This window comes from Eubalaena glacialis, chromosome 11 (assembly GCF_028564815.1).
Source record: "Eubalaena glacialis isolate mEubGla1 chromosome 11, mEubGla1.1.hap2.+ XY, whole genome shotgun sequence".
Taxonomy (NCBI): Eukaryota; Metazoa; Chordata; class Mammalia; order Artiodactyla; family Balaenidae; genus Eubalaena; species Eubalaena glacialis.
In genome coordinates this window covers 64659091-64676622 of record NC_083726.1, presented here as the reverse complement: position 1 = coordinate 64676622, position 17532 = coordinate 64659091, and the positions used below count along the sequence as shown (strand labels likewise).

Below are 17532 nucleotides of genomic sequence, written 5' to 3'. Positions count from 1 at the left end.
AACTATCCGTTTCGCCAGGGATAAAATGCGCCTGTAAAATTTTTACACACTCCCGTGGCACAGAATGGTGCCTTCCTCTGATCGCTTCCCCCGCCCCCTCCCCCGGCCAGATGATAGTACAGTCCATACTGCGGCTGGAAAAGGTAGTGCAAAAGTTGAGCGCGCCGAGGATTTTCTCTTCTCCCGGAAGCAATTGTTCTCTAGAGCCGGAAACAGTTGCTGTTTCAAGGGAGGTGGGACTGGGCGGGTCAGGCCGCAGCGGCTGACGGCGGGGGAGGAGCCGGGTCCGCTGCCGGGTGGAGGGGCCAGGCGAGTGTCCTTATTCCTAGCTATTGGGGCTCCGGCCTGTAAGCCAGTTGGAGTCGCGTCGGCGAGAACGATTGGGCCGAGCGGAGAAAGTCATGTTGCTCTTCGTGGAGGTGAGTGGACTTGGGATTCCCGTCCTGCTCTGAGGAGAGCAGGAGTGTGAAGGCGCCGGCCGGTCCCAGCGCCATGTGACTTTCCAGGCCGTACACGGCGCGGAACCGGCAGATAGGCTGACACAGCACCTGGGCCGTGCAGGCCCGCGGCTCCGCTCTGCGCGCTCGCAGCACTTTAGGAGGCTGTGAGAGGCGAGCGCCGTGGCGGGGGAGAACCGAAGGTGGAGAATCGAGGCTTCTCTGGTGCGGCGTGAGGATCGGAGGAAGGGGAAAGCGTCCCATATGGACCTCCTAGAGGAGGCGAGCGGGGGGGAGGGGGAGGGGGGAGGGGGTGGGGAGGGAGGAGTCTGCGGAGAAAAGGGTAATCAGGTGGGCGCGTTCCGGGGTGAAGCGAGGCCTCGCGCGGCCCTCTGGGAGCAGGCGAGCAACATGTGGGGCTGCGGAGGGAGGAAGGTGAAATTAGGTAGAAGTGTTTGGAAAAGAAAGTTGAAAGCCTCTGTTTAGCAACCCCCACCAAATTTTGTTTGGTCCCCGTCTCTAGGTCTCTGGAACGTTCTGTGGGTGGCAAGCGAGTTACTGTGAACGGGGGAGAAGCCAGTAGGGTTTGGAAACCTTGAAAGGCACCGCTTTGACCTTTTATAAAAGTTAACTCAGGCAGCCGCTCCGAGGTGAGGGGCTGATTTTATGAACGGATAAGAGCCCTTTACAAGGAAAATTCCAAGAACGAGCGAAACCTAGTTCGGGGAAAGCCGGTTGTTTTTTTTTTAATTGTTATTTAACAATAGAAATACTTTTATTACTTTAACTGGAACATCTGCTGTTGGCCTATTTTAGTTTTAAAACGTAGTGGATACCTGTTTTACACAAATACGAGGTTCGGTTTCTCTTATTTCTGTCTTTCTCTTGTGTGCAGTGAGCATCAGCTGACTGCCTGGCTAATGCTTTGAGTAGATTCCAGATCATATTGTTCTTGCATTGTGAAAACGTCAAACCAGCAAAGCTGCAACTTCGCAGCTTGGCACTTGTTAACTATGCCCACAAAAAGAATCTTTTCAATGAGGGAAGGAATTTACAGGTTGTATAATGGATCGGGAGCCAGTCTATGGCGGGTTTTTTTCAGACAGACGGGGGGAGATCTTAATCCATAGTATTCCGGCATAAAGTAGACACATGCTTCTGCCTTTTTTTTTTTTTTTTTTTAATCTAACCGGCAATATGTAGCTGATAAATTTGAGATCTTTATATTGGGGTTTAAAGAGACAGCTACCTTATAGAGTATTCCAGCCTTGGTAGTAGAGATTCCAAGTAAATCATGAAAAGATTTAAAATTATTGAATCCATTCTGTTGATCGTTTTTTATCCTCGTTGTTTTCCTTGGGCAGAATAAGAAATCATATCTGATTTTAAGCAGTGCCAGTTTGTGTTAGGAATGTTATGCCAAGCAAATGCTGCAGGTTTTAAGTGTGTATGTGTTTTGCCGGGCAAAGGACTGTGAAGTTGTAGTTATATAAACATGAATTCCAGAATAAACTTTTGAGGTCCAAATTGATTTCTTTGGCTTTGTTAAAATGTGAACTTTAATAATAACTCCATTTATTGACCGTTTAAGCTAGATTCTCTCGTTTCTAAAACAACCTTGCAGTGTTCTATAGATGAGAAAACTGAGGTGGAGAGTTTAACTTAGTAAGACTAAAGTAGTGGAACTGGGATTTAGATACAGGTCATTCTGAAGCTAAATCATAGCTCTCACTAAAATGTTACATATAGTTAATATTTCCATTAATCATTTTCTTTGTAAATCAGTATGTGGTTTTTAATTTTTCACATATAATGAGTTTTACTGAAAATTAACAATGGCATTAAATATTTGGGTCTAATTATATGCTATTAAAATCAATAAAATATAACATACTGGTCTTTTGGCATTTTGTTAACTAATATTCAATCCTTGTAACCTCATGATGTAGGAATTATTCTAAATGAGGGAACCAAAGCTCAGAAGTTTGATGTCTAAGGTCATTCAGGTGTAAATAATGTGGGGACTAAAGTCTGAAGTCTGGCTTCTAGAACATAAGTCACTGACTCCAAAACTTATTTTTGCACTTACTTTCCAATAAGCCAGCGTTCTTAATCTGGGTCCCTAGATGGAATTGAGGAAGTCCGTGAACTTGGTTGAGGAAAAAAATTTTGCCTGTTTATTTTCAGTAGCTTCTAATTGAAATCTAGAATTGAAGAGAATTAAAAATTCTTGACATTTCAATGGGTGCAACAAGAGAAGTGTTTTCATACCATATTACAGTTTTTGCAGATATCTTGAAATGTTGTTTATGCGCATTGCTCCTTATTATTATATTTAAAAAATGTCTTGTTTAATGCACTTGTAAAGAAACATTTATTACTAAATTAGAAATTTTAAAATACTTTTATAACTATACTATAATTGGTTTTTTGTAGTCCTTTGTATTTCATATACTTAAAAACATTCTGAGAAGAGATTCATAGGTTAATTGGACTACTGAAGAGGTCCATGGCATGAGGGAGGTTAATAACCACTTTACTACCAACTAAGTTGCTTTGGTAGGACTTCTCTAATCTGGGATTGATGAGTCCTCTGCAGCTGTGTTCAAAATCTTTTATTTGTGTGCATTTTTCTGGAGAGACCCCAGCTTAACTAGTTTATAACTGGAATCAGTGGGATAGATAATAGTAATGATAATAATATAATAATAGTTGTATTCTCATGAATTGTGCTCACTATTGATATGTCAGGCCTGTTAAGTCTTTTTGCATGTATACATTTATATACAACAACTCAAACCTATCTATGAGGCAAGTAGCATGATTATCTCCATTTTAGAGATAAAGAAACTAAGGCACAGAAAATTTAGGAAATTTGCCCAAGATCATACAGCTAGTGAATATTGAAGGTGGAATTAGAACTCTAAATTGCAGTGTGCTGCAATAGAAATCTATAGGCAGACAAGGAATCCTATTTTAAGTAATACTTAGATGTAACTTTTTAAAAACTTGGTCTTGCAGACAAAGGGCTATACTGACTTCAGTAGTTTTGTTTTTATCTCACCTCTGTTCTGAAGGAGACACATACCATGTCTGTCTCTCTGGGAAGAGGTAAAAACGTTTGGATAATATACCAGATTGTTAAACATGTTCCAGCATAAATTCGGTTAGAAAAAATTCTGAAAGTTTGAAACAGCAATTTGCTGTGTTCTTCTGGCTGCTAGTGAGTTATTTAAGTTTTTGAGCGCCAAGGAGGCAGTTTGCAATCTTTTCGTGTTTTTATGGTTTGCCAGTATTTTATTCATTTTTCAGATCATTTTCCCCCTCCAGTATTTCCAGCCAATTATGTCTGCTCTAGTTGTTTGGCAATGTTTTAATTGGATTTCTGTCTCTATTTGAGTTTTTCCCTAAAAATGAATACTTATAACCACTTATTTAGGTAGCAGTGACTTTTATGCACCCTAGGATGCATACTCTCACATAATTTTTAAAAATTATTTTTAATTATGGTAAAATACACATAACAAAATGTATCATCTTAACCATTTTTAATGTACAGTTCAGTGGTATTAAGTACATTTACATTGTTGTGCAACCATTGCCACCATCCATCTCCAGAAGCTTCATCTTGCAAAACTGAAGCTCTGTACACATTAAACAGTAAATTCCTCTTCCCCCAGATCTTACACAATTTTAAAAGTAATTTATCTGACTTCTAAAGTTTTCTGCTTTTTTGGGTGATAACATTTTAAATTTTAGGTTAGCTTTAGAATCTGAAATAAGTGGGATGTTTGCCTAGATAACTTTTCATTAATTTTATATTTCAGTAATCATGGGAAGTTTTGTGCCTTTTACCGCAAGTACAGTACTCAGTTTTTTCCCATTAGCTTAAATAATCACGTATTTATAAAAAGTTATTAGATATGACTTAGTGAAAATGCTTTTTCAAAAATGAAAAGAAGAAAGTGCCTTAACGAATTGTGAAATTATTGCCAAGAAGAATTATAAATAAGTGAATAGCTGAGTGATTTTTGAACAATTTGATTTTGGAATATTTATTGGAGCTGGATACAGAATTTTAAAATGGATAAACATTTTCAAAGAAATATTTTCAAATATAATGGGCTGAAAATGAAGTAGAAATTATTTTCGAAGTGTGAAAAGTGGAATAAAATGCTCAGAAGTGAATATAAAGATGTAAAAGTACCTCATGGTGCTTCAAATTACAGTATGTGAAAAACCAGTAACTAGAAATATTGATATTCAACTATTTTCTATCAATTTGAGTTTGTTCAGGCTGTCAGCTCCATATTACTTCTCAGCTAATGGAAGTGATCTTTAGTACTAGACATGAACATTTGAAATCTGTAATTTTGGTCTCTCCCTAGGAGCTTAAAAAAAGATTTAGACCCTGTAGGTAGAAATGGGGTCCGTGTCTGTATTGCAGAGGAGTGGAAAGTAGAGGAAGTTAGGAAACGAATGCAGCTATCATTGTGAAGTCTTAAAAAAATTTTTTTAAACTTCCACTTCGAATATCCTTAAGTGAAAATGGAAAGTGACTCTTTAGCTCTGATAGTGCTTGTAGCATTTTAATGTATTGTTACTATAGTCTGTGTTTTGCTTAAGTTGTGTTTTCTTTAAAGTTTAATTCTTGAGGGAGGTTTCCAGTCTTGAAAACATTGTAAACTTTTGTGTTTTGCACTATGATTTTCTGTAAGGGTTTTGGAATCCTGGGTTCAAATGTTAGCTATGACCTGAGGCAAGTGACAACTTTTTTTGAGCCTCAACTTCCTATCTGTAATTTGAGAATGATTCTTCTGACAGTTTAGGTTGTGTTCATGGTGGGTTTTTTTGTTTTCTTTTTTGTTTTGTTTGGCTGTGTTGGGTCTTTGTTGCTGCACGCGGGCTTTCTCTAGTGGTGGCCAGCCAGGGCTACTCTTCGTTGCAGTGCGCAGGCTTCTCATTGCAGTGGCTTCTCTAGTTGTGGAGCACGGGCTCTAGGCACGTGGGCTTCAGTAGTTGTGGCTCATGGGCTCTGGAGCACAGGCTCAGTAGTTGCGGCGCACGGGCTTAGCTGCTTCGCGGCATGTGGGATCTTCCCGGGCTAGGGATCGAACCCATGTCCCCTGCATTGGCAGGCGGATTCTCAACCACTGCACCACCAGGGAAGTCCTGTGTTCATGGTGTTTATGTATTAAGCCTTGTTTGTAATACAGTCTAGGTAAAGGCTTGACAGACACTATCATTTGATCATCACAGCAAGTATTTCTGGGAAATTTATTAAAACTACCTGATAGCAGCACTATTAATTGCAAAAGCTACTGTGAGATAGCACTGATTTAAGAGATGTATAACTTTGAGTTTGAATCCCATCATTGTTATTGATTTGCTCTAAGCCAAACAGGTTAATTACCCTACTTTAAATTTTTTATAGTTTGAGTATATTATCAATTGGGCAAATAAAACTTTTAAAATGAGAATGAAGCTTGCAGACTGTTAAATACAGACTCATTTATATGCAAGATTTAAAGAAATACAAATGATGAAGTGCAAATCGGCACTTTATATTTGCTCTTGTGGAAAAAAATATTTTTTCTAATGTATAAGTGTAAGTAAATGTAAGGAAAAGAAACTTGAATATCACATACTCATGTTTCCTCTCGTCTATTGCCTTGTCTGGGCATTTGAACCAATCTTTAGTTCAGAAAATATCTCTGTATTTATAAACGACTGGCTGTAAATTAAAGACAGAGGAGTACTTTAGATGAATATTACTAGGAGTATGGTATGAACATAGGCATAGAGCCAAGGATGAGGAATTAAGTTTTGTTTGATTTATATATTATTGAGGGAAGAGAAAAGCATTTTCTCTGTCAGGGCAGAAAAGTCAGGAGTAATCCAGGGTTTGTATAGTGCATAGTTGGCCAGTATTTCATACCACTAGGTAGTGCAAACTACAAAATGGGTAGAGTGACCATACCTCCCATTTTGTCCTGGACAGTCATAGTGTACACCTGTTTTCTGGAACAGATGTCGCACCCCATTTTATTCTCAAAAATGTCCTGGCTTGTATGATAATTTTTCAGAGGAGATCAGAGATTTACTGTGTGCTTGTTGGCTGGTTGTTGTTTTTCCATATCATTAACAAGGGAAGATAGTGTACTAAATTGGTACTAAAGTATTTTTTGTTGAATTGGCTATGGGAAATGTAAATTTATAGGATTTACAAAAATTTGCAGTTGAGCAAGCCAAGGGAAATAGGGTTATTCTATCGTTTTGAGTTGGAGGAAGGAAAAAAATAGGAGGGCAGTGATTGAATAATAATAAGATACATTTATGTGAAAGGTTGCATAAAAGAATGGTTAAGAACATGGACTCTGGGGCCAGGCTGCCTGCTCAGGTTAGGCAACTTTCTAGTTGTATGACCTTGGGCAAGTTGTTTAACTTGTGTTTTTCAGTTTCCTTATCTGTAAATTGAGGATAATACTAATATATGAGATATTATAATTATTATCTATCTCAAAGGGTTGTTAAGAGGATTGACAGTCAATGTAAAGCGCTTAGTGTCTGGGGCATAATAAACATAAGTGAGTTGCTGCTTTCACATATACTTATGAAAGATCTCATTTCAGTTTTTGTAACAAAGTTTGCTGACTTGGCTATACACACTAGGAATTAAAAGGTGCCCTTTTTTGAAAAGGATTATTTTGATATTTAGTACTGATATTTGAGGTTTGAGGTTTTTTGAGTTCATTTGTATAGTTAGCTATTGGCTTTATCAGATGAACAATTGGAAGTAAAATGACTCGGTATTTTGAGGACTATTTTAATGCTAAATATCTATTAATTGGGTTCTTAGTCTTTAACAATAAGGTGGTCATGAATCTCATATGTAGAACTTTTTAGGAAGAAGTCTAATTTTGATTATATCTCCAGATCAATCCATGACTCCCCCAAAGGTGGTTGTTGGTTTTTTTTTTGACTGCATTGGGTCTTCGTTGCTTGCGGGCTTTCTCTAGTTGCGGCGAGTGGGGGCTACTCTTCATTGCGGTGCTCAGGCTTCTCATTGCGGTGGCTTATCCTTGCGGAGCACGGGCTATAGGTGCACACGCTTCAGTAGTTGTGGCGCACGGGCTTAGTTGCTCCACAGCATGTGGTATCTTCCCGGACCAGGACTTGAACCCGTGCCCCCTGTATTGGCAGGCGGATTCTTAACTACTGTGCCACCAGGGAAGCCCTCCCCCAGAGTTTTAAGCACTCATCATCTGTCATCTGACTGAGGAAGTGGGAATTTGGGGAACTTGTCTCTTCCTCTGATATTAGAGGATCAGCAGTAATAGTTTTATTGATGAATAAACTGAAGATTTCCTTCCAGGTGTGGAGTAAGTGAATCCTGATTTTTGACAATTTGGCAAATGACTTAGGTTGGTCCAGTTACCTTGCTATTCAAAGTGTGAGCCTCAGTAACTTCTTTACCCAGGGCTTGTTAGAATACAAACTCTCTAGCCCTATCCCTGAACTGCTGAATCAGAATCTGCATTTTATCAAGATCCCTAGATGATTCTTACGCACAGTAAAGTTTAAGAAACTCTCATATAGCATATAAATTTTATTATTGGTCTCCTGTGTGCTATTTACTGTTCAAGGTGCTAGAGAAGAGTAAACCATAGGCAAGGTCACTGCCATTGTGGAGCTTGCAGACAAAATAATTCAAGTTAGGGTAAGTGCTTTGTAATAGGGGGTAAATTTTATTGCACAAATTACCATGGATCTTACTTTTTTTTTTTTTTTTAGCTGAAAATTAGCTGTACCGTGGCCCTAAGATAGAAATCATTGCAGAGCTGAATTGACTTCTGCCCTGGGTACTCTAGTTCTTATCTGGTGTCTATTTTCTATATCCATTTCTTCTGTATTGTTAGCCACTCTAGGTAGAACTGGGGCCAGGGACTGTTTTACAGACTTGGTGAGGAGATTTGTGATATTCCTTAAATAGTATGTAACTTTTTGTCTTAAAGTTTTCTCTAAGGCAACTGTAGTATAGTGGCAGACTCTGCAGAGCGCCTAGGTTCAAATTCTGGCTCTGTCTTTATTAGCTGTGCAGCCTTGGGCAGATTACCTTTAGGTAAAGTAAGGTTTTCCTTATCTACAAAATGTGGATGATAGAATTTAAATGTAGTTGTTATGAAGATGAATTAAGTGTTCCATAAATGTTAGTTATCCTTCTTTGTCAGAATGGGTAAAAAATTCCCAGTTTTCATTTTTACTTTCTATAAAATGCCCCTAAGCATCTTCTGGTAGGACTCTGAAGTTTCATGCTGGATGAAATGACAGGTGTTTATATTTTTTGGGGGGGGGGTCGGCTGTCCCTTGCAGCTTGTGGGATCTTAATTCCCTGACCAGGGATTGAACCTGTGCCCCTTGCAGTGGAAGTGCGGAGTCATAACCGCTGGACCGCCAGGGAATTCCACCCCACTTTTTTTTTTAAAGTACTTGTGGTGTTGTCCTCTCAGTATTGGAGATGTAAAAATTAAACGTGGATGATTGATCTGCCATGAGGCAAATAAGTTTAATCAATTTCTATACTTTATTTCTGTTTTTCAGCATTTGTAGGGTTAAGTGGCATGGGATTTCTGTTTCTGATAGTAAATAGGTAAGTAAAACCAACAGTTATATATGACCAAAGAGATGGTTTTGCCATATTTATGGCGACTTTTTCCTAACTCTTGGTTCTTTTACCTTAAAACTGCTCTCTTATGACCAGAAGATATCATTTTGCCAAGAAATTTACATTTCTGTTTTTTCCTTTCATTTGTATCTTTCCCCAGATAGGAACTGGAATAAAATGGGTCAATCATAAGGACTGCTTTTGGCTTATTCGATAATGGCATATATTGCTTAGAGATAGAGGTGTTGATCTGTTAGTTTTACAGACTGACAATTTGAATATTTTTGTGGTGATTTGAGAGTATCTTTGTGCTTACATACTACATATGTGTATGTTGGCAGATAGTTTCAGCATGCACTTGGGCAATTTACATCCTTTAATAGATGTTTTATATAACTGTAGCCTCAAGGGCTTACTTCTAGTTCTGTGGGAGAGAGAAGGATTTTTTTTTTAATGAGATAAGGATTTTTATGGGCTTCTTTATTAAACTTAGTCAAAAGATGAGTCAAACATGGTTATCTAGAATTTAAATGAAAAATTAAGTCTTTGTTTTCGTTAAACTGACTTGTCAGATTCATTATTTTGTCATTTTAAAGATTATTTGTTATAGGAAAACATCAACGTTTTAATTTTTTTTTTTCAATTAAAAAAAATTTTTATTTATTTATTTTGGCTGTGCCGGGTCTTTGTTGCAGCACTCAGGATCTTTAGTTGTGGCATGTGTGCGGGACCTAGTTCCCTGACCAGGGATCGAACCCAGGCCCCTTGCATTGGGAGCTCAGAGTCTTACCCACTGGACTACCAGGAAGTCCCCACATCAACTTTTTTTGATGGACATTTTCAGTTTCCAAATTTTCTTTATATTGAGTAATTCTATAAAGGACATTCTTGTGTATAAAGCTTTTAGGCTAATATTCTCTGTGGTAGCTCAAATAGTGAATGTTTTAAAAGTTTTTCACATCAATATTGACATATTGCTTTACAGAGGTGTTATGACCTTATTTGTTTGTTTATTTGTTTATTTATTTGCCATGCCATGCGGCATGCAGATCTTAGTTCCCAGACCAGGGATCGAACCTATGCCCCCTCAGTGGAAGTGTGGAGTCCTAACTGCTGGACCACCAGGGAATTCCCTCTCCACCTTTTTCTGTGCTTGTGCATTATTTCACAGACTTGAATCATTTCTATAAGATAGCAACTTGCTTTACTGTTTTTCCAGGTGTCTTCAAAATGTGACCATTTTCCATGTCTTCTATATTTTTTTCTCCATTTTTAAAAACTTTATTTTGAAATAATTATAGATTCACAAGAAGTTGTCCCCAGAATGTACAGGGTGGTACCGTGTACTTTTTGCCCGGGTCCCTCCAGTAGTAACACCTTGCTTAACCATAGTATGATGTAAAGACAAGCAAATTTACGTTGATACAGTCTGCAGAACTTATTCAGATCTCAAAAGTTTTATATACAATCTGGTTTTAAGGCTCTAGGATATTCTGTATGTGGCTGGACTACAGTTACTGAACAAATCCTCACTCTCTTGTTGGTGTCTTATTCTATTCGGGCTGCTGTAACGATATCACAGATTAGGTAGCTTATGAACAACAGAAATTTATTTCTGGGAAGTCCAGGATCATGGTACCAACAGATTTGGTATTTCATGAGGGTTTTCTGGTTCATAGGTAGTGCCTTTTCACTGTGTCCTCAGTGGTGGAAGGGGCTAGGGAGGTCTGTGGAATCTCTTTTAGAAGAGCACTAATTTCATTCATGAGGGCTTCATTTTCATGACTTAAGCAACTCCCAAAGGCCCCACCTCCCAGTACTATGACATTGGGCATTAGGATTTCAACATATGAAGTTGGGAGTTACACAGATGTTCAGACCATAGCAGTTGAATGTTTCTAATTTTTCACTATTATGAAATTGTGATGAACATCTTTGTATTTATATTTTTGTATATCTTTCTTTTGAGCAAATCTGACAAGTAGAATTTTTGGACCAAAGAATATATAATTTTAAGGCTTTTGATAAACATTGCCAACTTTTAGCAAAGTTATATGAATTACAGCAGTGAGTTGTTTCTTTTTATACTTGTCAAAATGGCACTAAGTAGTTCAATAGGTAAAATTGACTTTTTAAAAAAAATTTTTTATTTATTTTTATTTTTGGCTGCATTGGGTCTTAGTTGCAACGCACAGGCTTCTCTCCAGTTGTGGTGCGCGGGCTCAGTAGTTGCAGTGCGTGGGCTCTCTAGTTGTGGTACGTGGTCTTAGTTGCCCTGCAGCACGTGGGATCTTAGTTCCCCGACCAGGGATCAAACCCGTGTCCCCTGCATTGGAAGGTGGATTCTTAACCACTGGACCACGAGGGAAGTCCCGGTAAAATTGACTTCTCTTTGGGGTGGGGGGGCCATGCTGCGCAGCATGCGGAATCTTAGTTCCATGACCAGGGATTGAACCCGTGCCTCCTGTAGTGGAAGTGTGGAGTCCTAACCACTGGACACCAGGAAATTCCCTAAAATTGACATTTTGCAATTAATTATTCCTGCTTGTTTTTGTACCTTTTCCCTGTTTGGCAGATCTCTTACTAGTTTGCAGTTCTATTGTGTTTTTTTCTTTTTTTTTGCCTGCATTGTGTCTTTGTTGCTACAGGCGGGCAGGCTTGCTCCAGTTGGAGAAATGGCTACTCTTCATTGCGGTGTGCGGGCCTCTCATTGCGGTGGCTTCTCGTTGTGGAGCACGGGCTCCAGTAGTTGCAGCACGCGGACTCAGTAGTTGTGGCACACAGGCCCTAGAGTGTGTGGGCTTCAGTAGTTGTGGGGGTGTGTGGGCTCATTACTTGTGGCGCACAGGCGCTAGGGTGCGTGGGCTTCAGTAGTTGTGGCTCGCGGGCTCTAGAGCGCCGGCTCAGTAGTTGTGGCGCGTGGGCTTAGTTGCTCCGCGGCATGTGGGATCTTCCTGGACCAGGGCTCAAACCTGTGTCCCCTGCATTGGCAGGCGGATTCTTAACCACTGCACCACCAGGGAAGTCCCCAGTTCTATTGTTAATAGTAACCTTCCAAACCTTTTCTGTTTTTACATACCAATATGTGTATCTGTACCATGATTTTATGTTCGTTAATATGAATAAAAAACAAAATGCTTATTGTTTCGCAACTTGAATTTTTTCACTGAATAATATACCTTGGAGCACTTTCCACATTAGTGTATGTAGCCCTTTTTTTTTTACTTTTATAGTATTCTATGTTATGAAATATACTACATTTTATTTAACCATTTGTCTATAGGTGGATATTTAGGTTATTTTCAGTCTTTCACTAATGGGGTCAGGGCTGCAATATACATTCTTATATATGTCTTCTTCTGTACATTAATGGCTTTTAGAGTGTATACTCTTAACTAGGCTGGAGAAAAATATAAATATGCCCAGGAGTACTGCTCGTCTATATGCCATAGACCTCACACTTTGATTATTCTTGGCACCATTAGCAAGGGAGACATCAGATTTATGGGTAGTATGCTGCTGAAAGGCATCTAGTTAATTATTTTGAGTCATTATTAAATGCTCAGTGAAATAGTACGTCCCATCAGTAAGTAAAAGGTAAGTTTTTAAAATCGTAATTCCCCAATATTGGGTATTTATTTATAAATTAAGTATACGTGGCATAATACATCTTGTATGTTAAATATTAGCCTTAATCTCTTTGTCATATTTGGGACCTCCCACTTCTTCAGTAGCTTTCTACATTTGCAGAAATGCCCATATTATGAGTTAGGCCTCTCCAGTGAACGTACTAGTCAAAACTCAAATTCCCAGATTCCCTTGTATCTAGATGGATGCAGGCATGTTACCTAAGAACCACTAGTCAGACCACACCTACAGATGTCTTCTATTTGAAAATATACAATGTAGGGAAATGAGGGTTCTATTCATAACTTCCATTTTATAGACAGAAGTGGCTGTAGAGGTGGTCAGCTTAAAGTGGAGTTAATACAAGATTGAGTTCCTAATGGAGAAGTGGCATTGGTGCTGGTAATAATAAAAGTTGTAATGGATTTGAATTTTGGCATTTACTGCTTGGTGGTGGCAGGGTTAGTGATTTCCTCATCAGGGCACTTCCGGAACATTATTTTGAGTGATGTTACCTTTGCATCTGTTTTTTTTTCAGCCCTTCCAGTGACAGTGACACTATCTTTTAATAAATTACCTTTCTGTTTAATTTAGCCAGAGTGGATTCTGAATTCTAACTGATTAGCATGCACTGTTCACATGTCTACATAGGGGCAAATGTAAAGTTGACTTGCATTCCAAAATTGCTACCTAGGGACTTCCCTGGTGGTCCAGTGGCTAAGGCTCCGCTCTCCATTGCAGGGGGCCCAGGTTTGATCCCTGGTCAGGGAACTAGATCCCACGTGCATGCTGCAACTAAGAGTTTGCATGCCGCAACTGAAGTTCCTGCATGCTGCGAAGAAGAACCCGTGTGCCACAACTAAGACCCGGTGCAGCCAAATAGATAAATAAATAAATATTTTTAAAAAAGAAAGAAAGAAAGAAAAAACTGGTACCTAGAGGTGTTTTTGATTGTTTGTTTCTTTTGCCATGTCGTGAGGCTTTCAGGATCCCAGTTTCCCGACCAGGGATTGAACCCATACCCCCGGCAGTGGAAGCGTGGAGACCCAATCACTGGACCGCCAAGGAATTACATACCTAGAGGTTTTTAAATAATACCTGGGTACCTGTCCTGGTGGGGCTACCTGGTGGTGCTATAAGAAAATTGGTTGTTTATTCCCTGAGCTAATTATGATATGAAGTAGTTGTGAATTAACATCTCTAAGCAAAGATGTTGCTTTGGCTATTCATCTTTGGTGCTACTTCAAAGATGCTTTTGCTCCCTTGCTACGTTTGACATTTTGTTATTGGTTTTGATGTTTATTGTAAAAGCTTTTAGCAGCCCTGAAATCAAAAGCCAAGAACCACTCCAATGTAAGACTTCCATTTTAAACAGGCACATGAAAACAAGGAAGATTGTATCAACTCTGATTTTCTAGCACATCAGAAGGGTAAATACAGTAGCTAAACATTAGTTGGGTTCTTTTGTTTGTTTTGTTTTGCGCCTGTGCCTCTACTGTTCCATTCAAATAGACAGTTGAAGGTCTACTCTTGGCCTGGTTTATATTAATAGCTGAAATAGAAGAGGAAGACCCAGTTTCTACCTTTTCTTCATTGAGCCCACTGCCTGGTTGCAAAGAACACTTACTTAAATAAACTATTATAGTGGTAACAAAATAGAAGTATGTACAAATAACAAGAGGGAAAGAGGAAGTAGTGACCAACACACATGAAATTAGGTGTCCAAGGTGTGTAGAAACTATAAGGAGTTTTGGTAGAATAGGCATTATATATATATATACACACACACACATATATATTTTTAAAACTTGCTTGTTTACTTTTTTTTCCTAATGAAGGTTTTATTTATTTATTTATTATTTTGTTTGGCTGTGTTGGGTCTTTGTTGCTGCACGCGGGCTTTCTCTCGTTGTGGTGAACAGGGGCTACTCTTCACTGTGGTGCACGGGCTTCTCCTTGCTGGGGCTTCTCTTGTTGCGGAGCACGGTCTCTAGGCGCGCCGGCTTCAGTAGTTGTGGCTTGCGAGCTCCAGAGCTCAGGCTCAGTAGTTGTGGTGCACGGGCTTAGTTATTCCGCAGCATGTGGGATCTTCCCAGACCAGAGCTTGAACCCATGTCCTTTGCATTGGCAGGTGGATTCTTAACCACTGCACCACCAGGGAAGTTCCATTATATTTTTTAAAATAAGGAAACTGGAGTCAGTGATTGCACAGTTACTGGGTGGAAGAGTAAACTTGATCTTTGTCTGTTATACCATAGTTGCCTCTCAATTGTTGGAAGTTCTCTTCAATTTTGCTTTTTTTTTTTTTTTTAAATTATTTATTTATTTATTTATTTTTGGCTGCATTGGGCCTTTGTTGCTGCACGCGGGCTTTCTCTAGTTGCAGCGAGCAGGAGCCACTCTTCGTTGCAGTGCGTGGCCCTCTCACTGCGGTGGCCTCTCCCGCTGCAGAGCATGGCCCCAGGCGCCCGTGCGTCAGCAGTTGTGGCTCGTGGGCCTCAGCAGTTGTGGCTCGCAGGCTCTAGAGCACAGGCTCAGCAGCTGTGGCGCACAGGCTTAGTTGCTGCACAGCATGTGGGATCCTCCTGGACCAGGACTCGAACCTGTGTCCCCTGCATTGGCAGGCGGATTCCCAACTACTGCGCCACCAGGGAATTCCCCAATTTAGCTTTCTTAAGACAGTATTGGTACTTTTAAAGAAATATGAATTTGAGATTTTGAAAAACAACTGGGAAGTTGGTTAATTTTTTAAAATTATTTTTTAAGCAGAGCTTTAAGCTGGTAAGAAAGCAAATGAAATCTTCAGACCAAAAAGATCAGAAAGTACTAATCCAGAGAGAGAAGCAGGTGTTAAACCTAGGGCCTGCCCCTAATGCATCTATTGATCCTTAGTGGCCCAGAGCTTAGATTTTAATCGCAGTGCTTAGAGACAGGACACAAGATAAACTAGGGGAAAAAACAGCTTTCTCAGAGAAAAGGAAAACTTGTCAGCTTTAGCCTTGGCTCTGGGTTGGTGGAAGGAGGGATCTTATTCTAACCACAAATCCTCTTTGATGCAAAGTAGGGCTAAAATTCCCACTACTTGTTCTCCAGAAACCCACGTTGAAAATTTTAAGTGATACAGATTGGTAGTCTTACTGTGCAGTCATCCAGCAGAAAGAAAACAAATCCTCTGGGCTTCCCTGGTGGCGCAGTGTTTAGGAATCTGCCTGCCAATGCAGGGAACACGGGTTCGAGCCCTGGTCTGGTAAGATCCCACATACTGCGGAGCAACTAAGCCTGTGCACCACAACTACTGAGCCTGCGCTCTAGAGCCCACGAGCCACAACTACTGAGCCCGCATGCCTAGAGACCGTGCTCTGCAACAAAAGAAGCCACCTCAATGAGAAGCCACCTCAATGAGAAGCCCACGCATGGCGACGACACTCGCTGCAACTAGAGAAAGCCTGAAGGCAGCAACAAAGACCCAACGCAGCCAACAATAAATAAATAAATAAATTTAAAAAAAGAAAATACACTTTCAGGACAAATGAAATAATGCATTGTAACATAAGGCAGAATGCGTTTTTTTGTTTGTTTTTTTGTTTTATTTATTTATGGCTGCATTGGGTCTTTGTTGCTGCACGTGGGCTTTCTCCAGTTGCAGTGAGCAGGGGCTGCACTTCATTAGAGTGTGCAGGCTTCTCATTGCAGTGGCCTCTCCCGCCGCGGAGCACGGGCTCCAGGCGCGCGAGCTTCAGCAGCCATGGCTCGTGGGCTCCAGAGCGCAGGCTCAATAGCTGTGGCACACGGGCTCAGTTGCTCTGCGGCATGTGGGATCCCCCCAGACCAGGGCTCGAACCCGTGTCCCCTGCATTGGCAGGCGGACTCCCAACCACAGCGCCACCAGGGAAGTCCCAGAATGCGGTTTTTGACTTGGGAAAAAATTTCCACTTATAGAATCATTCAGACTCTCTATCACAGCTTAGATGGCAATAAAAATTATGTACTGTGGAAAATTGCTGTAGATAACTCAAAAATTTGTTCTAGGTACTCAAACACACACTAACGTCAAAGATATGTGAATAGTTTTAATAAATTTTATAATACTTGCAAGTAGGTTGGGGTAAAGCAGTATTTCTATATTAATATATTTATATATTATTATATTATTATTATATTATTATATTATATTATTATATTTATATATATTATATATATTTCTATATTTTTATGTTAATAGTATTAATAGTATTAATAGTATTTATAAAAATATGTTTTTATTGTATAGGTAGCTAAATTTTACATATAAACATTTCAAGTTCATCTGCTTAAAAAGGTTTATATTTTCAAGTTGAGCCAAAAACTTTAAAATATTGTTTATTTAATATTTACTATTAAATTACATAATATTATTGGGGATTTTCTTCACATTTAAGTAATGGAAAAGTTTTGTCTAAATTTATAATTTTAATGCACTTTTAAAATTAACAAATGGATCCTTTTAATATTTAGCAGGTAACATCTAAAGGAACTGGCTTAAATCCTAATGCCAAAGTATGGCAAGAAATACCTCCAGGAAATACTGATGCCACTCCAGTAACTCATGGAACTGAAAGCTCTTGGCATGAAACAGCAGCCACATCAGGGTCTCATCCTGAGGGTAAGTCGTAAATATTTCATCAGATTAAATCACATTTTGATTAAACATACGGCCAAACCAGTTTATAGAACTTTTAATACATTCTTTGATTATTTGATAAAATATATTTATAAACGTTTAACATGTAGTTTGTATACCATTCTCGTTTATTTCCAGTACGA

The 17532-nt window shown here is 39.4% G+C and overlaps 1 protein-coding gene across 3 annotated transcripts in view; it reads left to right on the top strand.

Moving 5' to 3' along the window:
• Positions 1-258: 258 nt before the first annotated feature.
• The window catches only part of LARP4 (La ribonucleoprotein 4), a 60695-nt gene continuing 43421 nt past the window's right edge, over positions 259-17532 (top strand). For 2 of the 3 annotated variants that reach the window (XM_061206390.1, XM_061206388.1), the window contains exons 1-2: positions 259-419; positions 17224-17371. In XM_061206390.1, coding sequence (XP_061062373.1) covers positions 402-419; positions 17224-17371 — 166 coding nt within the window. In that variant the 5' untranslated portion in view covers positions 259-401. The remainder of the gene's footprint in view (positions 420-17223; positions 17372-17532) is intronic. The other variant, XM_061206389.1, reaches the window with a different exon arrangement.